The 22,243-nt window shown below is 41.1% G+C and overlaps 3 protein-coding genes across 5 annotated transcripts in view; 2 read left to right on the top strand and 1 right to left on the bottom strand.

The window, feature by feature from the left end:
* Positions 1-5,985, top strand: part of znf462 (zinc finger protein 462) — a 44,596-nt gene extending 38,611 nt beyond the window's left edge. For all 3 annotated transcript variants that reach the window (XM_069513227.1, XM_020082038.2, XM_069513226.1), the window contains exons 11-13: positions 307-619; positions 1,054-1,195; positions 1,798-5,985. In XM_069513227.1, the coding sequence (XP_069369328.1) occupies positions 307-619; positions 1,054-1,195; positions 1,798-2,014 (672 nt within the window). In that variant the 3' untranslated portion in view covers positions 2,015-5,985. The remainder of the gene's footprint in view (positions 1-306; positions 620-1,053; positions 1,196-1,797) is intronic.
* Positions 5,986-8,766: 2,781 nt separating this feature from the next.
* Positions 8,767-16,051, top strand: rad23b (RAD23 homolog B, nucleotide excision repair protein). Its single transcript, XM_020082613.2, has 10 exons — positions 8,767-8,973; positions 9,754-9,835; positions 11,142-11,221; positions 11,890-12,077; positions 12,186-12,241; positions 13,523-13,650; positions 13,776-13,908; positions 14,036-14,163; positions 14,973-15,164; positions 15,346-16,051. The coding sequence occupies exons 1-10, from the start codon at positions 8,908-8,910 to the stop codon at positions 15,454-15,456; spliced, it is 1,164 nt and encodes a 387-aa protein (XP_019938172.2). The 5' UTR covers positions 8,767-8,907; the 3' UTR covers positions 15,457-16,051.
* A 1,681-nt stretch (positions 16,052-17,732) lies between these two features.
* On the bottom strand, positions 17,733-22,041 carry klf4 (Kruppel like factor 4). The gene is made up of 5 exons (XM_020081804.2): positions 21,727-22,041; positions 21,496-21,607; positions 20,014-20,914; positions 19,268-19,438; positions 17,733-18,856 (listed from the first exon to the last, which is right to left on the bottom strand). The coding sequence occupies exons 1-5, from the start codon at positions 21,729-21,731 to the stop codon at positions 18,681-18,683; spliced, it is 1,365 nt and encodes a 454-aa protein (XP_019937363.1). The 5' UTR covers positions 21,732-22,041; the 3' UTR covers positions 17,733-18,680.
* Positions 22,042-22,243: the final 202 nt, after the last annotated feature.

Genomic DNA, 22,243 nt, shown 5'->3' with positions numbered 1-22,243 from the left:
GGTGTGTTGACAGTGTTAGAATGGTACTGTATATGATAGAAGAATTCCTGCTTATAGAAGCACTCTATGAATGTGTGTGAGTGAATGGGTTAATCTGACTTGTTCTGTGAAGCGATTTGTTATCGACAAGACCGGAAAAGCACTGTATAAATACAGACCATTTAAATTTTAATTATTTTAAATTCTTCAACAAGCTTCATTAGAAAAGAAAAATTTGCCAAAATAATTGAACGCGAGTTCTCAAAGACGAACGTGGCTCAAATCACACTGCACCAAACTGATAAATGACTTCCTGTTTCTGACCAGGTTATCCGCAACTTCGAGCTGATGGGCCGCGTCAACCTGGACCAGCTGGAGATGATAAAGGAACAAGGGAGCAGCGCGGAGGAGGAAGAGGAGAGAGATATGATGCAGATGGTCATGGACGGAGACTTAGCTGCAGAGGAGGAGGAGGACGAGCTGGACGATGACGAAAGATTGGAAATCATGGAAAACTTAATGGCTGAGCAGAGAGTGATGGATGATGACGAGATGGAGGACAACATCAAAGAGGAAGAGGAGGAGGAGGAAGAAGAAGAGGACATTAAGGGGGTGGAGGAAGAAAGGACTGGCCTACAAGGTAAATACATGAGACAATCAATGAAGTACTGTTGTGTTGGCTGAACACAAATCTTCTATAGATATTATTTCACTTATTATTCACTCATTCACTCGGATCATTTCCAGGAAACTTCTGTAAACACAGTGATAATATTTTATTTGAGAAAAAAGAATCTGAAACAACAAAGTAAAACGTGGACCAACGTCACTGATGAAAGATGGACGACATGATGGCTCACCAAGAGTGAACCCAAAGCGTCTAGACGACACCCTGGTGGCTGGCTACAGTATAGGTCATATGCCATGCTTCCTCCATCCTCTCATAGTTTCCTTTTTTTATTTCATTGCTCTGGCCTGTTTTCACGCTAGATTAAAGTAAATTATTCTCATCTCGTACTGTACAGATAGGAAATAAACATGAGACTAACCAATCATTCGAATTCTGTTTCCCAGAGGTCCTTGCATCTCCCTCCAGCAGCTGCAGCACCAGCAGCAGTGGGCCGAGCGGTGTAGAGAAGCGTCTTCCCTGCGAGTTCTGTGGCCGCTGCTTCACCAACAGCCTCGAGTGGGAACGACACGTCCTTCGACATGGCATGTTAGTATTTTTCCTCTTTTCTTTTTCTCTTTCTCTCTACTCTGTTGGGTGAGAGCTGTGTGTTGGATTGAACAGGTGTTTGAAATTTGATAACTTTGGGTCAAGTTTTTAATTTGTCCAAATATCTGCTAAACCAGCCTCTTTCTATCAGTTTTAAGCTGTGCTTTGTTTTTAGTGCTATACATTGTGACTATGTTGGCATGGTCGCTTTAACATTTAGTTTAAAGCACCACTGTGTCTCGAGCTTGGTACTAGTCACGATCATAGCTGCTGATCATGTCTACTGCCTCCCACTGTGCAAAATCCTTGGATGTGGGTGCTGCCATCTTGCACTGGTGACATCATATGAAGTCTGCGCAATAGAAACCATCTGCTCCAAACTTTTTTTGGCATGTATCTTTTTAGTTTTGTCCATGTTCCATCTGCTAACATGAAGTAGGCAAATTCGTACTGCCTGTATATATCTATATTTATTGCAGCTAGCCATTAGGGGGCGATCCAGATGATTTGGCTTCACTTTTGGCAGCACTAATGTCCTCCTTCCTCTTTCATTGATGTTTAAGTGAGCTAAACAAACTTATTTTTGCTCCATGTATTTTTAGGACGGTTAACAGTCAGATGGACACCAGCGCCACCTCAGCAATAGAGGCCTCCGCTTCATCTTCCACTGGCTCCTCTGTCCTAATGGACACAGGACTGGACCTTTCCGACAACAGAACAGAGGAAGGAAACCCTGGTGATCTATCACTGAGAAGTCAAAGCCTGTTTATGGAGGACAATGAAATGCTTGACACCAAAAAGGATCAGCAGTTTGCTTGAACAGACTTTGGCCTCTTGGGATATTGTTCTAGAAAATGATAACGTTGGGTAGGATCAACACTGAGGAAACAAAAAAAGATTGAAATGCAAAAAAAGTGACTTCTTATGAGTTGGAACATTATTAGATTTTAGACGTTACATATATAAGTATTAGGTTGTGCTGCATTAAAATGACTGAGCTCTTTAAATGAGCGGTCCCCTAGGACAGATCTTAATATATTGGTAACCAATAGTGAACAGAACTCTTTATTGCTGACATTCTGGTCAAATCTACAGTGAACGATCCCACCTAGATAAAAATCAAGCTATTTATAAATAACTTTGTCAAAAATGATTGAACTAAATTTAAGCATTTTATTATTGAACGCACCTTTTACACTCCCCCTGCCCATCCAAAACAGGGTTACTGTAAATTAACCTAGAAGCAAACAAGACAATGAAAGCATTTACAGCCGTGGCCCCACTGTCTTTGTTTGTGGTTGAAAATTTTAAACTTTTCATCTTAGCCTTGTGTTAAATGTTTAGAAGTATTCCTTGAGGAAGAGTCGCACCTTATCTATTTTAGCAAAATGCTTTATTCATTCGTAAAAATACCGACACTTTCCCCTGATGTTTGTAGCAAATTGCTATATTTTAGGTCCCTTAATATTATACTGCGTATAAGCCTTCAGCCTGTGGCACCTATTTTTTTGTCTAGTAATTTCACTTAAAAAGAAATCTTGGAAATACTGGTAATACTTAAAAATTTAATTTTCCTTGTTCAATACCATGTTGTTTGTGTTCCAGGTTACCAGATATGACAATTTGCAGATCTTGTCTCATGACTGCAACCATATGAGCTATCTGTTATGAGGTATCCTGGAACATAAACACAGGTTTTAACAGTAGTGGCATCTTGACCAAGAGACAGAGATTAGCCTTGTCTTTTCAGTGCAAATTGCTGGATGTGATGGGATGTGCCAGAATCTGGTTCATCCAGTTTATCCGCACACTTTTAAAGGTTCAGTGTGTAGAATTTAGTGACATCTAGTTGTGAATTTGCATGTTGCAGCTGAATGCCCCTCACCTCACCCTCCACTTCTAAACATGAAAGAGAACCTGTGTCAGTTTTCGTAAAAACTCAAAAGGTGTTTAGTTTGTCCTGTCTGGACTACTGTTAAAAACATGGCGGCCTCCATAGAGATGACCCCCTCGATGTAAATATAAAGTATTTAAATATAAAGGGCCCTTCCAGGGTAAAAAAAACAACAATTTATACAATTTAGATGAAACACACTAGTGAAAACATCATGAGGATTTATATTCAATTTGTGCCAATAGATCCCTTTCTCCTAAATATTACACACTGAACCTTTAAAAAAAACTGACTGTTGTCAGGTAATTAGGAAAATACCCAACTTATATTTCAAGATTTATACCAACAAGAATTTATGGCCTCAACAGCTGGTTTCACTCAACCTATGTGGAGTAATTATTAAATAAAGATCACTTCAGATCAATTAGCTCAGACTTAATTGTATCAACAAAATGTGGTGTTAAATTTACTCAAATCAGAGCAGAAACATATTTTATAATCTATGTACATCTAGTGGTAAATAACCAGCATGGTGGTACTGTGGTTTGCACTGGCACCTCACAACATGGAGGTTTTGAATCCCAGCCTGGCTGTAGCCTCTCTGTGTCAAGATTTTGCCCAGGTACACCTGCTTTCTCCCACTTTCCAAAAACATGCAGCTTAAGTGAATTGGAGACTTTAAATTGACTGTGGGTGTGAACGGTTATTTGTCTCTGTACATTGACCCTGTACTAGCTGGTGACCTGTCCAGGGTGAACCCCACCTCTCACCCAATGTCAGCTGAGATTGGCTCGAGTTCCCCTCCGCCCTCAAAAGAATAAATAGCGAAGATAACAGATGGTGGAAAATTAAATGCCAGTGGAAGTGAAAAGAATTTAATTTGTTATACTCAAATAATTTTAAAATGTATTGGCTTTTATTGGAACTCTCTTTGATCAAATTAGGTCCTGATGAATTAAGGAAAGGTGCACTTTTTAAAGTGTCTTTGTATGCTTGTTTGTTTGATGATGCAAGCACCACAAATGAAAATCCATGTTACAATGAGTTGATGTTTATAGCCATGTTTGCTTCCACAGTCAGCCCTCCACAAAGTAATGGCTGACGCTGCAGACATGGTCGCGTTTTTCATTCATGAGTGAGAGGTTACACTGAAAAGACAAGTCTGACCCTGTCAAAAGGCCAATAAAACCATTTGTTTCCATATATATTCAGTTTATATGCCACTTGGACACTCTGTTGAAGATTGACTTTTCTAAAGGTGTCAAATCTCCCAAACGTAAGCCCCTTTTAGATTCTCACCCTGTATTGACACAAGTGTCACAGCCTGCGTTCTTGTGCGCTTCTTTTTAGACAAAAGTCATCATGTTAGTGTGAATATTGTCAAAAGGCAGAGATTGTATTTGCTGGAATTTGCTGCTTGAACGCCCATAAGCCTTATAAGAAGTGAAGAGCAATTAAGTCAAATTCATACCCAATTCCAATATGACCAATAAGCAACGTTTAAATGACAGGTAGCCTAAAATTTGTAGAGGAACACGGTTGATCTAGTCGTGTTCTTGTTACCAAAATATTTTCCAAGCCTGCTGTGTTTGCTGCTGTGATTGTCTTTCCTGAGCATTAGATGGAAATGGGAAATCTGGGTTTGGGCCATAGAGTTTTAGAATTAGAGTTCTATGCTTGGAACCCAGGTAAACTACATGTTTGCAGCCATGTATAGAAAAACAAAAACTACTCGTTAAGTGTTTGAACTGTGGTGTTTCAGAAAGGATACTTAAACCCTTTTTTCCTTTAGGTGTTCTTGCTTTTAAAAAAGAGAAAAAAAAAGAAATCTTAAAGATGATAGATAACCCTCCGGGGCTTTTTGAGTCCCCAATCCAACATTATTACACTGTTGTACAATGTCTGGTTACAATGAAAAATATCTCCTTTTTTGTACTGTAATGGGAATGAGTAGATGGGAAGAGCAGTGTGGTTGTACGATATTTAAACACATGAAGGAAAATGATGCAGTTCTCTGAAGATTAATGGCCAGGGCTTTTATTTTGAAAAAGAAATGCATGGCGATGTAAGAGACAAGGAAAAAATGAGTTCCTCTGGGAGCATTTTCTTCAACTGCTTGGACTTTTTCTGTGCTCGGCCAACATCTGAGTCGACAGCGGACCTATAGATCCCTCTGAAATCTAGAGTACTCATGTCTAATCTCAAATCTTGCACTCCAGTCTCTTTTATCCGCGGCCTGTGAGGGCATCAGCTCGTTCAAAGGAGGCCTACCCTTAAGTCTACCCAGTCAACAAAAAGAGGGAGTGTAGCCGCCACATTCTGCTCCTCAGTCCTGTTTGTTACCTGAAAACCAGTTCAGTTGGTGCTGAATCTCAAAGACCCTTTCTTTACAGGACCAGCTTGTAGCTCTTTGAAAGTAAAACTGTTTGAAACTGTTGTGGTAGTAATAAGCTTTGTACGGCAGCTTGAAAACCCGGCGTTATCCAGACGATAAACTGGTGCAATCTGGGTAATGAAGCTGTCATCCCAAAATTATTTGTCGTTCTGTGATCATTTTAATAGAACATGGCTATGAATCCCTCACTGTGTGCAGTCCATAGACTGTAATACCCCCCAGTTTAAGTTAAACCCCTGCTGACAACACACTGGATACTTGTATATATGTTTAGTTTCTTTCTGATGCATTTCTCTTTTCAGACTGTTGTCTCCATAGTTTGACACTAGAATCTCTCCTTCTTGCCTTTCTTCCCATATAAATCTGATTACCTGATGGTGGGTTGTGATGTTGCCTAGAATGATTGTTTACAATTTTATTCCATTTATCTCTGGATATTCTGTAAATATTGTAATTCATTGTCTTTTTTTAACTTGATAATAAAGTTATCAGATAATGGTTGATTGGATTGTGATTGTGTGCTACTTTATGTCACAATTTAAATATTCAATCCTCCACTCTTCCCATGTGGCCGGTCTTGTGTTTCTTCTACCAGAAGCTTGGGAGCCTGAGGGTTCTGCTCAGTATCATTGTTCTTCTGAACACAGATCTCAGCTCTTGTTCCTGGAGTCTGCTGGAGCCTCTCTCCCAGTTCGGGGGTTCGAGCTCGAGTGCTCCCATTACCAAACGCACCACTATTGCCTTCACTTGGCACATCTAGCCCCTCTTTAGGCCCGAGGTATCTTTCAAGCTTCTTATGTTGCTTGATGTGCTGTTGCTTGGGATCGCTACATCTCAACACCACTGACCTCTTCTGCCATGTTGACCACCACTGGTTAGCCATAAAGTTTTCTCAGTGGATAACCAACCCAACGAGAGGCCAGATTGGGAGATTACAATATTTGTCTAGTGTACCAATGTAGCTACAACACGTTTTGAGATGAGACTGGGTTGGGATATCATTACATTCTCTGGTGCATGAGGTGCATGAGGCCGGAATTAGATTCCTGCATTGCAAGGCCCTTAAACTTTGAGTGTAACAGCAAATAGGAGAGTCCTCCTGTCTGACGTCGCCCAGGTCAACCATGTCTGCATCTGTTGTTGGGGAACCAGGGCAACCAAATGAGAAGTTGGCTACTGAAAAGGGCAGGGAACTGGAACTACATACGTAAATGTACATAGATTTTACAGAGTTGGTATCCTTTATGACTCATGTCACTTCCCAATAAACTACCCTTGAAATCTGTGAATTATAAAAATCCCTGATAATCAAGCTTTCTGAATAGTAAAATGAAAATAAGTCATATATATGTTTTCAGGGTTAAGTGATACCAAATGAACTATTGAGGAAAATGCAACTACACTTATTGTTCAACCTTCATAGCTTCTGTCATAAATGATCACAAGTATGAGTAGTTCAGATCAATGAAGTATTTTATCTGCAGTATTCACATGTTAGTATTCAGCTGAAGGCCTCACCAGAACAGAACAGTATAACCATGTATGGCTCTAGAATCTTGCTACATAGAAACCGTTCTTTGTGATATGTGCTGGTGATATTGAGTGACTGGTTTAATCATGCATGGTTATCCATTCTAGCTTTCGTGCAACATGTTTCCAATTCCCTGTGACATAAACGATTTTCTTTGCAACATTTCCACAGAGACCTTGAAGCAACCAATAATAGCGCCGGCAGCTCATCCACAGGAAATAGCTCCGGGGCTGAGAAGGCATCTCAGTGGCCTTCACTCTGTTACACCCTTATGTATTTCTCTCTACTCCACTACACACCCTGCAAGAGTTCTGCTGACCAAAACCACAAAGCCTGCAAATGGCAGTGGTGAGTGTGTGTTTTGTGTACATGCATGAAGTGCTGAGGTTCTTGTACCCTACATACCACAAGTCATTTAGGTCAGCTATGCTTCCATGTGTCACTGCTCCTTTGTTTTGCTAACTGCATCACTAAAAAAAGATAAAAGCAGCCCTTGGGGTGGTCTCTCTCTCTGGTGTCTTCCTGTTGAACGTCTCATACACACGTTCTCTGCACTTCTTCTTATCCTCTTCCTCCAGCCTATTTTAGAAGGGTCTAAGTCTTTATTTTACATAACATCATCACTTAAAAATATCTCCAGGTCACCTGAGAGCAGACTATAATCTCTGTGGCTCACCACTTCAGTGGGGGCCGATGGCAGACTGACGACCCCTGGAGACGGGAGCAAGAGGCACAGCCACCGGTGGGGAAAGGGGAAAGAAGGACACTGCTGCTGCTACTGCTGCTCAGTGAAGCCACATAAGGAACGCCTGGTGAGTGTGTGCTCAGGCTGAGGCAGGCAAGGGCACTGCTCACAACGTAATAACTGGATGACACACACACACACACACACACAGGCGGAAGGACAGGGTAAGGCAAAGGGAGAAAAAGATGAATAGACTCATAAACTGTAACAGTCTCAGCAGCATCCAGATGTCAGATTTGTCAAATAATTCCTAACACCCACACTGAAGGTACCGCAGTGCACTGACTTGCATGGTTGTTGCTCTGTGATGTCTTCAGCTGAATTGGAGTCTGCTTCAGGGCAGAGTGTGTTCCTGAGTCGGTTGGTTACAGTGATTATTATTATCAATAATAATATTATTATATATACTTATTATTATTATGCATTTGATTTTCATAGCAATTTTAACAATGCTATAGAAAGAGATACACAGTTTAAAAAAACTGAAAGAGCTGATAAAAGCCAATAATTCATATATATAAGTTACACATTAAAATCACATTAAAATGAGTAAATCTTACATTAAAAGTACATTTTATTAATCACTGTGAAATCAAAACAATGGTGGAAAGTAAATTGGTAATTTTATTTTGCTGCCATTGTAAAGCATTTGATTTATGTAATGTGGATTTAGAAATTATACTATTCTTATGGCTCTTATTCTTATTATTTACACAAATACTGCACTACACATTATTTGGGTTTTTTCGTATCTGCTACTTCTTGCATCCTCTAAAATCTGGTATTTAATTTGCAGATGAGCACAAAATATAGGATCAGCACATGAAATATGACGCATTGCTAAAGAATAATAAACAGTCAACCGTATGCAAAGCACACTGAAAAAGTATTCACAATGTTAACGCAACAGTGATTGAATTTATAAAAACTGAATAAATAAACTCTCCTCTCCTGTGTGGCATGTGATGCGATGCTGAAGTGGACCGGCGAGGGCGCTGTAGCCTGAGCGGCCTACACGCAGAAGAAGAGAAACGTGAAGTCATGGCGGCTGACAGTTTGTAATGAGCCAACAAAAACACTCAAGACTCCTGCAAGTTGGACCCACAACGTTGAAACCAGGCGCGGGGATAAAACATCGGTGGTCAAGATGTTGATAACTTTGAAAACCCTTCAGCAGCTGACGTTTAAAATCGACATCGACGAGGAGGAGACGGTAAGAGTTGAAACCATGCATCTGCCTGTGGGGAAGGGGGTAGAGTGGGAGCGGGGTATGTCCTGGAAGCGAGTCTCTCAGGTTTATGACCATTCATCGACCCACAGACAAGTCTGCGTAAAAAAAATAATCTGTTTGATTTTCCAACAGTTCGAGTTCACGTGGCCGCTGTTTGACGCGGAGCCTGAGAGAGAACCGCGTTATTTAGCCTGTCTCGAGCAGGAAAGTAGTTTGTATCGTCAGCATTTAGCCGTAGCCCACTTCAGGGTCCATATGAGGTTAAAAATGATGACAGGTTAAGTTAGCATTAGCTGTAGCCTTCCCGATCATTTTCTGTCAAAAACGTTAAAATTAGCGAGTTAGCAGCATTTGATTAACATCATTTACTGCAATTAGTCAGGTATTATCTTTTGACCAAGCGTGAACCATCACTTAACTTCATGTTGAAATCAGATCAGACGTGTAATGACTGAAGTCTGATGATCGCTGCAGTTTTTAATAAAACTTCTCATTTTCAAGTTTGTCTTTTGAAAAGCAGCTTTTTGTTCATTTTCATTGAGCCTTCATATCTACATGAAACATGAACAAATGCATATTATCCACTTGGATCAGGTGTAAAGCTTCAATCTGTTTTCAGTGTCATGTCTGCGTAACTGCAGCTTTATGGTGCTGCCTGAAGTTAACCCTCTGCACACTTTGTACTATTTTATTTTTTTACTGGTCATAAAGTCATTTAACCAGTGCTGCACAAATGTCCTGACATATTTTATTTTCTCACAGGTGAAGACTTTAAAAGAGAGGATCGAACAGGAGAAGGGAAAGGAAATTTTTTCCGTTGCTGGACAGAAGCTGATCTATGCCGGTATGTTACTGCTGTCTGTTGTTTTAATTACGGTTGCAACCAGTGGTTATATTCATTATTAATTATTCTGATTATTATTCTAGGGAAACGATGCCATGCACAATTTACTATTTTCAAAAATCTGCCCTTGAGAAACAGTCAGGAAACTGCTTCTGGGATTATCTTGTGTTTCGATGACTGATCAGACAGCGTAAAGGAGATTGCACAAAGTCGGCAGCTATGGATGGCCTCCAAGAAGAAAAACATTTTCACAAAAATGCTGAATGAAAGTTTGCCAAAGAAGTCTGATAAATATTGGCAGCACATTCTTTGGTCACATGAAGATAAATTTGTTTGGATCAGCCATGAGTGACTGCCTGGTGCTGACCGTGAAAGCTGGAGGCGGGAGTGCGCTGATGCGAGTGCAAGAGCTGTAGGGGAGCAGACATTTGTAGATAAAACCATGAATGCAAGTATGCGTAACCAAATATTGATTAAAAAGATGACTGCACGTTTAAGATGCTTTGCAGTAGTGGAATATTCCAACATGACAATATTCCAGGATGCACTGAAATAGGGTCCTGACACAATAAATCCCCTGGCTTGAATCCAACATGTTTAACACTAACAAAATGGATACTACCGAAACCCATCATTAGCAAAGCAGTGATTTCAGTCAATATCAGATATCCACTCTGCGTTAATTCTTTGAGACAGGGTGACATGTTGTTTTTTTGTTTTTTTGACACTTACACTTGGTCTGGTGCTCAAAGTGGCAACATGGATCCCTCACAAATACTCCTCCTGGAAGAGTTTTCAGCTTCTGAATCAGGGAGCTCATCAGCTATCGCCTGTTGACAAATTAGCATCTTGGTGCAATGGCCAATATTTTGATGTTGATAATGCACAACTGTTACATGCGTGTTGTATCACCCTGACTGTGACCTGAGAGGCATACAGTCAGAGGGAACCGCCCGGAAGGGTTCTAATCTACCTTTTTATGTTTTATCACAAAAAAATAGATTTCTGTCATGGGAATAGTTTTTTGTATTTGAGTTGTTTCCTTTGTATTTCTGAATTGCAGTGCAGGACAGATCAAACTGTCTTGCGAGCTGCATATAAACGACACAGGGGCCAAATGTTCCCCGCACCTGCAATAGAACAAAAAGAATCATACGTGGTGACAAAAGCAAGATTTTATCTGCTCAGAAATCGTCTATTCAATGATACAATATGATACCGTCTTTTGTTATGTCCCCACGTGTTGTTCCAGAGTTCATGGCGGGTCAACACCACAGAGTTGTGACTCTTTTCTGTCTCTTCGCAGGTAAAATCCTCAACGATGACACGGCCCTCAAGGAGTATAAAATCGATGAGAAGAACTTTGTGGTCATCATGGTGACAAAGGTTCAGAAATTTAAAATACGCTTTCCTAAATGGCAGATCGTTTTATTGTAGGGGGTGTTAACATCTATGTATTTATTTATATATTTTTTGTAGAACATATTGTCCTTGAATGTAAAGGTTAGGGCTACTATAGAACTATAAATAGGGGTTGTAACCTTCTCACGATCAGAAGTTTGTCTGTTGAACAAGCTTTTTTTGGGCACATGAACAAAAAGACTCAAAAAGCTCTGACATTGAGTGTGTCAGAGTGCACTCATGCCTTGCTCTGGTTTTCTCCTTTGTATCACACTGTAGATATCTCCACAAAAATCTGAACATCTTTGAGACATTGTCTTGTTTCTAGCTGCACTCAGAAGGAAGGAACAATCCTTTCTCCTGTAAATGACATGCATGTCTGTATTTTAGCTTGACTGTTTTGTGTATTTTCTAATTTCTGAAGGTAAAGAAAAACTTTCTTGTCCAAATCTTCATTCTGTGTATAATACTTATGTATGATAGATGGCTTAAAGTTCTCCAGAACTCTGCTGGAATTACGATGCACGGCCATTCTAGATAAGAAAATATAAGTCAGTGTTTCGAAATACACAAGTGGCAAACGCAAAATCAACATTTAAATGACCCGTAACCCAATGATTACATGTTTTCATATTTAAAATGTTGTCTTACAGCCTAAAACAGCCTCGGCCACTCCACAGCCTTCACCCTCGCCTTCTACTTCAGCTCCCAGCAGCACAACTCCCGCGGCGCCTCCCGCTTCTTCGTCTGTCTCGGAAAACACAATCGCGCGCCCCTCTACAGACGACAAACCGGAGGAGAGACAGTCCTCCGCTGCTGAACCAGCTTCCTCCCCAGTCGGGTAAAGATCGGTAGATGTGTGTCGGAAACCAAACAGCTGTTTTTAGTGTGTCAAGAAGATGCAAAAAAACTTAACAGGCTTCAATTAAGGTCTTTTTTTCTCCTGCAGAAGCTCTGAGGCATCAACAAACACAAACCTACTTGATGAGGCAGTTTCAAATCTAGGTAAGGCTGCTTTTGTAAACCTTAGTTGTGTGTCATCACAAGGCTTTAGATCGGTGCGCGCTCTGACAGATATGTAATTATGAGTCTTATATTTTGTTGCCTCAAATTATTCCTTGTTGATACCCATAGCACACTGATATTGACGTGTCTTAATCAATAAAAGGTCTGATACTGCTGCTCAGCCAAACGTAATCCTACAACTCTTATGATCACATGCTCTGAACTTTGCAAATATTGTTTTGCTCTGAGCAAATCCTCTAGATGTTCATTATTATGGTTCATGTGAATATTCAGTGTTTGATGTGGGTTGTTTATTTTTGTGGGACACAGAAGAGGCATAAATCTTTATGTTTACTCCTGTAATTATCTTCCAATGTTATGTATTATATTTGTGCTCAACCAGGGTGGCCGCACATTCTTAAGAAATCTTAAAATCTCTTAAATTCAATTTTACAAATAATAGGCCTAAGTACTAATTGTCTCAAATACAGACTGGATGGGTTTACATTTTTTGAGGCACATCACCGCCTCAGGATACCACGAAAATTGCATTATTCTGGTTAAGTTCAGGCCTTTCATGAAAGCTAATGCCTTTCTAACAAGCCTGCTAACTAGTTTTTGAGCACGGGGAAATGCAAGTTTAACAATAAGTGGCTTGAGAATGCCGAGTACTCGTGGTGGTTAAAGCCAGTTTCTGGAAGAGCTTATGAAGCAAACCGCACTGTGTCTTTTTAAACTTGGGATTGTATGGATCAATGTCGTGGGATATAACAGACATTAATGCTCGTATATTTACTTTTGGTGTATTTTCTATCACAAGTTTGGTTTTAACTTTCATTTGAAGTGGTTTTTTGAAAAGGTCCTAAAGATTTTCAGTTTCATTTTGTTTATGGACAGTTAATGTCTAATATTCTGTCATAGGATCAAATGTTAGTCGTGTTATTTGAGTTCTGTTACCTTAAAAAATGTTTGTTGATATTTTACATTTTGTTCAGTCCCTACTGGCATTTTTGTTTGAAGAGTATTTATATTTTTCAAATTCAACTTTCTTTTTTGTGGTATGACACTTTCTTGTGTTTTAAAGTAAATTATGAATCCACATTTTATGGCCTGTACTGAGACCGAAGTTAATATTATTTTCCAAAAGTTTGTCAATAATAAGGAAGGGACTGCACTTAAGTTACAAAAAAAAAAAAAAAACCTGAGCAAACACAAATTGTGGTAGCTCTCTGGTGCCACTACTGACATGCGTTTGCTGTGTTGGTGTGTGTGTTGCTTTAGTGACAGGCCCGTCATATGATGCCATGGTGAACGAGATGATGCTCATGGGCTACGAGAGGGAGCAGGTGGTGGCAGCTTTGAGAGCGAGCTTCAACAACCCAGACAGAGCTGTGGAGTACCTGCTTACGGTTAGAGCCTGTGCCTATAACAAATGTGTCTCTGCACCAACCCAGCAATGGACTACATGCAGATCTGAATTGTGTGATCCTACCCTCTTCAGTGTATGTGACATTTTTAAATGGTTCTCTGACAGGGTATCCCAGGCAGAGATCAGGGCAATGTGACCGGCCCTGATGCAGCGGTGTCTCCAGTGAGCGGAGTTACAGCTGCATCGACAGGTGGTATTATCGTCCCAGCCAACACTGGCTCTTCACCAGGTGCTGGAGGTAAATGACCCAAACTGTTCCCCACATCAGCTTCAGTGAGCAAGTGCTTGGGTTCTGTTATAACTTTTCTGTCTGTCTTCTTGCATCTTGCTGCTTATGTGTCCTGACTCATACTTTATCTTCTCAGTCAATCCCCTGAGTTTCCTGAGAAATCAGCCCCAGTTTCATGTGATGCGACAGCTGATCCAACAGAACGCTGCCCTGCTCCCGGCTCTGCTGCAGGAGATCGGCAGAGAAAACCCCGAGCTGTTGCAGGTGAAGTCCTGATAGATGACTCATTTCTTTTTAAATTATTATTAGATCATTAATCAGAGATTGTTGTGGAAAGTGTTTGACACAGTCCTGATTTCATGAGACACTCCACTTAATGTACACACGATGTTTAGTTTACTCCTCACAAGGAAATCTGCACAGTCTGCATAGAGTCCAGGGTTTTGGGACCTTGAACCTTGCTAGAGATTAAAAGTCAGCATTTTGTGTCCCAGCTGTCCCAACCAAATACATGTATATCATGCCTCCACACTAGCGACAACTGTGGCCGAAGGCATTTTGATTTTTGGGATTTCTGTCTGTCTTATTCTTGTGAACGTTATATATCCAGAATGTCTTGAGGGAATTTCATCAATATCATTTTTTTCATGGTGACCTCATGTTCTTCTGAAACATATCAACAGCAACACCAAAGATGGAAACTTTCACTTTGACTCAAAGATGAATTGATTTTATGTCTGATTTCAAAGGTCAAAAGTCCCTGTGACCTTCCTTGTGTCTTCTTCTTGTGAATGCAAATATCAAGAATGCTTTATGTGAATTCCTTCAAATTCTATTCAAATATTACCCGTCAGGCTCCTGTACCCTGATTATAACAAACTTAAAACAAGTATATTTGTGAAAACACTTCTTGCCGTTATTCAGTGTCATAACTCATGGACAGAAGAGGAAATTGTGACTTTATTTGCGGAAACATGACCAACAAGGAAACAACTGCCACCTTATAAGATCCAAGCAACAGTAAATAGTTTCCATGCCTCCAGTCATGATTAAACTGCTCATTTGCGCTGTAGGAGATCAGCAGCCACCAAGAGCAATTCATCCAGATGCTGAATGAGCCCAATCCAGAGGCTGTGCCAGTCAGTGGCGAAGGTGGATCGGGAGGTGGATCCGGGGGAGCCGGAAGATTGGGGGTGGATGCACCTGGCGGAAGTCACACGAGCTACATTCAGGTCACTCCGCAGGAGAAGGAGGCCATCGAGAGGGTGAGGAGGAACATAACACTGTCGTTGACCTCCATATGTCCAAGAAGTGCTGGAAATAGATACAAAAGTGATGCTGTTGCCATCACTTTTTTTTTTTAGCTCTATTGCCACTTAGTAAGAACTGTTATTTGCTTATCAAAGTATTTTTGGCCTAATTTGCAATTTTTCTCTTTACTTCCAGCTAAAAGCCTTAGGATTTCCAGAAGGACTTGTTATACAAGCGTACTTTGCTTGTGAGAAGAACGAGGACTTGGCCGCCAACTTCCTTTTACAACAGACCTTTGATGATTGAGCGCCATCCTTATTTTTGATTGATTTTCCTTATTTCTTCCTCTACTTTTTGTGTACAACAAAGCCTTTTACATTTCCAAAAACAGTTTATTCACCACTTCCATACTTTCTATTAATAACACTGGATGATTATCACATTGACGGGCTGTTGTTTGTGATCAGTTTGAAGTGGACAAACGATGAAGGAACAGTTAGGGTGCATCAAATCACATGCATGCAATTTTTTTTTAACACTAGTGAAGTCAATATGGTTTCCACTGGCAGTATGTTTCATAAGTGGGGTGGGGTCAGGGTAGATCTGAAAGGTATCCATGCACTATTGTTCTTGTTTTTGTTTTTTTAATTGAGGAGTAATGAAGATATACAAAAATTAAAGCTGTGGATATCCAACATTTACGGCACTGGTTCTTTTTTTCTGTTCAGCATCCTGAATCTGCATGTAAATCAACAGGAGCTGTGTCTTGAACTCTGAACTGCAGCACATATATGAAGGCATTTAAACATGTCTATAGTTTATATACATGTGAATGGGTTGAGTTGCAGCGACTGTCATTTTTACAGAAAAAAAAAAAATAAAGTTTTCAAGATAAATGAAAGCTGTGCCTGTTTTGCTGTGTTTGAGTCAGACTGCAGAAAGCTGACTGTCTTAAAAGGAAACTTTACTCTAAACATCTTTTAGTGTTGGTAAATGGCTTTTACAATCACTTCCTGGTCCCATTCTAGTAATTTCAGATAATAAACTTTAAAAACTCGGATGTAGCTCGGTCCACCATGCTCCATATTTAATGAACCAAGTCTGTAGCAGTGAAAAACAAATTTTGGTCAGCCAATCTGTTTTTGTTTTCTTACAAAAAGTGCATTTAGGAAATTTATTTGGTGTCATTCAACCCACAGCTAATATTTTGGTGTTCTTTCACCATAGTTTTTAGTAAACGACAAAGTGTGTTTAAAACTGATTTGACCTATAGGGGGCAACATAGACCATGGTATTTTCCTTAAGTCAATAATACTCAGCTCATTTTGCCATCCTGAAGATGTGTTTACTTGAATAACACAAACTGGGTCAAGTTCTCAAACTTTAACAACATATGAACCTTGGTGAAAGAGTTTAACCTCTAAAGAAAACTGAATTGTTACAGTTTATTTCTTGGGACTTAAATGGATACACAATATCACCGCAAACACTTGTGTCATTTGACCCTTGTACTATAAATAGGATGTAAATTATTCTATTTCTGATGGTTTTTATTCTTGATTAATTTAGTTGCTTGTTTTTCAAGGTTTATCACCTCGCAAAACATGCAACTCCTTTAATTTGAATAGATTAAATTAAAGTAATAGATGTTACCACACTTTATAGTGGAAATATATATAAATTAATTCAGAACTTGTCCTTTATCTTATCCTCATACACTCACATTTTTTACAATTAAATTGGAAGAGTATAAGGTAAATGCAAGAAGGATGGTAACTTAAAAAAAAAAATGTATTCAACATTTTAGTACAACTTTATGATATTTGCAGTATATATAACTTTTAAAGAGAAGCAAATGTTTAATATTATAAGAATATAACTATAATATTACTTTGACTTTCTCTTGGTTACAAGTTGATCTTTCAGTTGTTAAGTGCATGATAAACATACAGCAGGACTTCATTTACGTAATTTCTATATTATAATATAACCACACAACTTTGCTGTAACTAGATACATGTAGATAAATACAGTACGCACATACCCTGCAAAGAATGATGCATTATGACAATAATCATTCAGCAGAAACATATCAAGCCACTATCTCACTGCAGCATCTTCACAGGTTTCATTCATATTGTGCTCCCTGAGCTTAGTCCGAGTCAGATCTGGTGTCACCGTTGAATGTCAGCAGGGAACTCAGTTGTCCTCCCCATTCTTCCCAGTGACAGGTGGAAAGAGAAACCCATGGAAACAGGACATTGAAGGAGTGTATTTTCTGAAAATCTTTTTTTAACGGCAACATTGTGTTAGTTTGCCCGCGGCAATCTCGTGATTATCAGGGGGATATTCTGTGTGAGCTGGTTGTGAGCTTTTGGTGCCATTTAAACTTGATTCTTCATTACACAAGCAGGGAAATATATGATTACTAAGACTGATGTTCAAGGGCAATTCTCTTACCATGCATGTCATTGTTATGCAGCTAATGTTGATTATTTCATGGCGTTGACATGTTTGTTTCTTTGCTTTCCTTGCAACGAAGTGAATAATAATAGCGTAGACTCATAAAAGGGTATAAAGGCTTTGTTTTCTTATTTCAAATACATTTTATTTTATTATACTGTAAAATACAAAACAATAACAAAGCAATTTTATTTACAAATGTACAAAATTCAAGATTATATTACATATTTAGGCTATAAACAAAAAAATCTTTGTTCAGAGTTACTCATTCCATACAAAAATATGAATGTCTCATATAAATTATTGCACTTTGCAATTGCAGTGCATTGAAGATTGCCATCACCGTTTCAAAAGTGAAGTGTTCACCTGATTTACGTCAGATTGTGGAAGAGGTTTCCGAGAAACGCACAAACAACAATATGGCACTTTTTCATAGTTTTCACCTATTTGTATTTTTTTCCTTTTATCTTTGGTACCTTTTTTTCTTTAAAGAAAACCTTCTCCAGAGTCACTGAGCACCATTCTGTATAAATTAACATTGTACCTGAAATTAATGGCATCGCAGGTGAAATGTGTATATAAATATAGATGTATTTATTAATACAGTATTTTGAACAGTGTGTAGCTGATCCTATAAATGGCATGTTGCTGGTAGAAGGCCTCTGAAGATGTGTGTCAGCTGCTTCTGGCTTCCCTGACTAAAGAATACATTTCCAGTTAAAAGTTGTTGGCACCTGGTCCATCCAAGTTTTGTCAGTTAAATATGAAGAATTCCAGTTTGGTCCCTTTTGTAGACGTTAACAACCCTGGCTGAGAGGTCTCGTTGAGTCACCGGCACAACGTGAGAAGACGGGGTCAGTCTTGAGAGAAATTCTAGGCTCTTAGAGGAGTAATGCTCTTTGCCGTGAACACCACAGCTTGTCTTGTTGCTTGACAATAGCTTGGGGGAAATCTAAGGTTTTAAAAATGAGTAGGTCACATGTCTGTTGAGTGTTGTGCCAATGTTTTGTTTTTGTTTTTCAGGAGCCTTCAACCATCGCCATCCGGCCTGGTCCGCCAACCTGGTCTCATAAGTGTCTCTTCATATGCAGAGCCAGGTGGTCTGACCTCGAGAAGGCCCGGTCGCACTTCTGACACTGAAACGGCCGGTGGCCCGTGTGCTTCCTGTAATGGCGCGTGAGCTCGTCCGACCGTGCAAACTTCCAGCCGCAGCCCTCCCAGTCGCAATGGTAAGGCTTCTCCCCTTTAATGGAAACACAATACACACATGGCGTGGTTACCACTGGCCCTGAGGTTAAACTGGCCCAACCCTCCCCACCTCCAGGAGGAAAAAGAGGCCCATCCTGTCCTGCAGCTCGTGTATAAAGTTCAAACCACTCGGCCCGGGGTTTGCATTCAAGCAGGGATCAGTATCAACCTGTTTTACTCCACCTGCTCAACAACTCCCCCCTCACTCATCCCACACCCATCTAAACCCCTGTGCGACAGATGTGGTTTAACTATTTAGCTCTGAAAAATTAAAACAGCACAAATGAATTAAAGCTGTGCTAAAGCTCTACTACATTAAAACCATATCAGCCGTGAGAATATAAGCTATCTTCATGTGACAATTTAAAAAGAATAGATGATAGAATGTGAACATGCAGTTACATACCTGTGTGTGTGCGGTGATGTGCTTTGAGGTGGGAGCTCTTGGTATATGTTTTCCCACAGCCAACGTAGTCACACGTGTGCGTGGCGACTCTCTTCCTGGGCCAGGAGCGCCTGCCGCGTTTAGGCTTTGGTTCCTCCGGCAAACAGTCCCCACTGGAGATCATGAGGGGCTCTGTGGGGGGGGGGGGGTCAGAAGATCACGAACAAGGTCAATATTCTACCTCATCATACAGACAAATAATATCAGTTATAACATGGTGGAATAAGGTCACGGATTCAGATTCTTTAGAAAACAGCAGCTTTCTTCTTAAACAACCTAATTAGCTTGTAACTTCATAACACTATTGTGTGAAAAGGCATAAAAGTGGCATAACCAGGAAGAGCAACACATAAGTGACGTTTTTTTGTCTTTAAGCAATGAAGGCAACACTAATCTAATGAAAATGAAATACAAATTATTTTTATGTGGCCTTGTCTTTATGGTGACAAGGGGATTATTTGTCCAACGCCATTGAATGCAGGTTTTTTAACATGTTATGCTCTTGTTGTATTGGGTTTAATTAAACATGTATTTAAATAGACTTTATGGACTGTTTTCTAATATGGTCCCTGTTACTCTGCTTTATATGTATCTATTCATTTTCTTTCACTTATCTTCTAACAGACATTTCACATTTAAATGACTGATTTCTGTAGCCACATTACATTAAATGAAAGTCTAGAGTCAAAAAGGAAACGTGCTCTCACCTTGGAACTGCATGGAGGATGACTGAGGGTACGAGGTGTAGCCCTGTGGGGAGTTATGGTGGTATCCCTGGGGAGGTAGAGGGATCTGAGAGTGAGGATGCCCCAACACCTGGTGCTCCCGGCTCAGAGGATGGTCTGGGGAGAGGGATGAGGATGAGGATAACCTACCGCCCGTCATGGGCCGCCCTCCGCCGGGGAACCCATGTAGGTCCAAGTGGCTGGGGCGCTGCTGCTGGCCCCCTCTGCCATGAGAGTTTACCCCAGCCAGGTGGAGGTCAATTGGCTGTGAGATGGTGCAGTTGCCAGGGTTTTCCTGCTTTATCCTGTGGCATATAAATGATGGTGAGGCACGAGAAGGAGTTGGGTCTGACACGGCGCTGACACAGGCCTTGCTCACAGTCAGGCCCTGGCTGTATTCTCCCATGTCTAATGTTGTCTTGACCACGAACTTGCCATGGAGGCTAGTGGGGTGCAGGTAAGCCGGGTCCAACTCCGGCCTCATCAGCTCCGCCACGAAGCCCCCAGAGGGTGAAACGTCACTTATGTCTGGGATGGTGTAGAGCAGCTCACTGGCAGTGCCCTGAGGGGAGGGGAGAGGGTAAGAAGAGGAGAAGGAGCCTGGGGAGGGAGAGGAGGCCTGGCCAGAGGTGCATGCCATAGTCTCCTCCTGCTGCTGTTGCTGCTGCTGCTGTTGTTGCTGCTGTAGCTGCTGCTGCTGCTGCTGCTGAAGAATTGAGTTGGACAGAATAAAATCATAGTCCAAGTCGAGGTCTAGCTCTATGTCTTTCTTGGACATGCTGGGTCTTGTTGTGCTGGTGGCAGTGGGATGGTCTGGGTCGGTGCAGTTGCTTCCGGTTGGCACGCTGGGTCTCTTAAGATGGGACAACTCCTCCTTCCATCTCTAGAGGAAAGTTACAGAGGCGTTAATGACTAGAGTACAGTTATTGTTTATTAACCACAGACAGTAGTCAAGGAAATCACATTTGAGTTTGCCCTGCCTACTTACAAAATACTGTTTGCTCTTAATAGTTAAAGATATCAGATAGAAAAAGAAGAGATTACTGTCTCAAGGGGGAAGGACACTGGATCTGTAGTCTATAGGGGCATTATTATGACAGCTCAGCTACAGAGGTAGGTGTCTTTGGCACTCCTTAGAATACAGATTTGTGTAATCAAAACAAACCTGCATTGTAAAGCAATAGCAGGGCAAACTACCAGGTAAATAACACTTTTCCTTAAGGTGAACCATATAGAAACAGTCAACCACTTATTGTGCCTGTGCATCAGGATGTCTTCTCTGCAGATGTTAACCCTAAAGGAGTAGGTTGTGTAAACCGGTGCACGCCCCAGCAGAGCGTGCATGTGTCAAGCCCTGATCGTGCACATAACACAGGAAAACATCTCCACTACAGGCTACACACACCGGCTGATGAAGATGATGTGCCACGGCTTTTACGCACGAAAATAAGGGGCTATACTCACTAAATTGGCACTTCCTATGGATTTGCTCTTGACGGTGGGGCCGCTGGCAAACGTGGATATGGAGGGAAGAAGGGTTCCACCTAAAGCCATCTCGACGTCATTGGGAGGTTGCCTGAAATCGAGAGAAAATATGGTAAATCCTCGTGGAGTGGAGCGATCCTGGCGCAGCAGTGCGCGCGGTCCGTGAGTGAAAAATGTTGTGCGGATAAAAGTTTCTCCAGGTCCCCACACCTCATCAGTGAGAATCTGGATGTGGAGTCCCGTCCTCGGTGTCACCGTGCGGGCTGCGTGGGTAAATATCCCCCGGGCGTAAAAGTTTCTGCTCAGTGCGTCTCCGCGTCTCAAACCAGGATCCAGGACATGTTGCAGCTGATGGGCGCGTCGGGCAGCCGCCGCCAGACACACGGACTTTTTAACACTAGAGAATTTCTCTTTAATTATAATATGTAAATGGGAAGACAGAGAGGCGACGGACCGGGAGAGGGGGAATCCCTCGCGCCTGTTGCCATGCAGGGAACCGGCAGCCTGAACTGAGACAACCGCGTGAGAGAGGTATCCTTAAATCACTGGAACTAGACCAGTCTGCGCACTGGACACGCCCACGTCGCCCCGGCAACCAGCGAGAAAAAACATCACGTGGGGGGGAGAGGCTGTGGAGGGAGAGAGCGAGAGAAAAAAGAGGGAGAGAAAAAAGAGAGGGAGAGTGTGTGAGAGAGAGAGGTTTGTTTGTATTCATAGCAACGGCACC

This window comes from Paralichthys olivaceus, chromosome 18, assembly GCF_024713975.1.
Source record: "Paralichthys olivaceus isolate ysfri-2021 chromosome 18, ASM2471397v2, whole genome shotgun sequence".
Classification (NCBI taxonomy): domain Eukaryota; kingdom Metazoa; phylum Chordata; class Actinopteri; order Pleuronectiformes; family Paralichthyidae; genus Paralichthys; species Paralichthys olivaceus.
Note: the sequence above shows the minus strand (reverse complement) of the source record. Positions and strands in the feature narration are given on the sequence as shown.

What these genes read in the sequence shown, in the direction of transcription:
- rad23b (XM_020082613.2), top strand. Translation starts at nt 8,908, where the DNA reads ATGTTGATAACTTTGAAAACCCTTCAGCAGCTGACGTTTAAAATCGAC. An exon ending in CCAGCTTCCTCCCCAGTCGG is followed by an intron (nt 12,078 to 12,185) that starts GTAAAGATCGGT and finishes TTTCTCCTGCAG; the next exon opens with AAGCTCTGAGGCATCAACAA. An exon ending in TGAGGCAGTTTCAAATCTAG is followed by an intron (nt 12,242 to 13,522) that starts GTAAGGCTGCTT and finishes GTGTTGCTTTAG; the next exon opens with TGACAGGCCCGTCATATGAT.
- klf4 (XM_020081804.2), bottom strand. An exon ending in CCATAGGAAGTGCCAATTTA is followed by an intron (nt 20,915 to 21,495) that starts GTGAGTATAGCC and finishes ACTTTCCTCTAG; the next exon opens with AGATGGAAGGAGGAGTTGTC. An exon ending in ATCCTCCATGCAGTTCCAAG is followed by an intron (nt 19,439 to 20,013) that starts GTGAGAGCACGT and finishes CCCCCCCCACAG; the next exon opens with AGCCCCTCATGATCTCCAGT.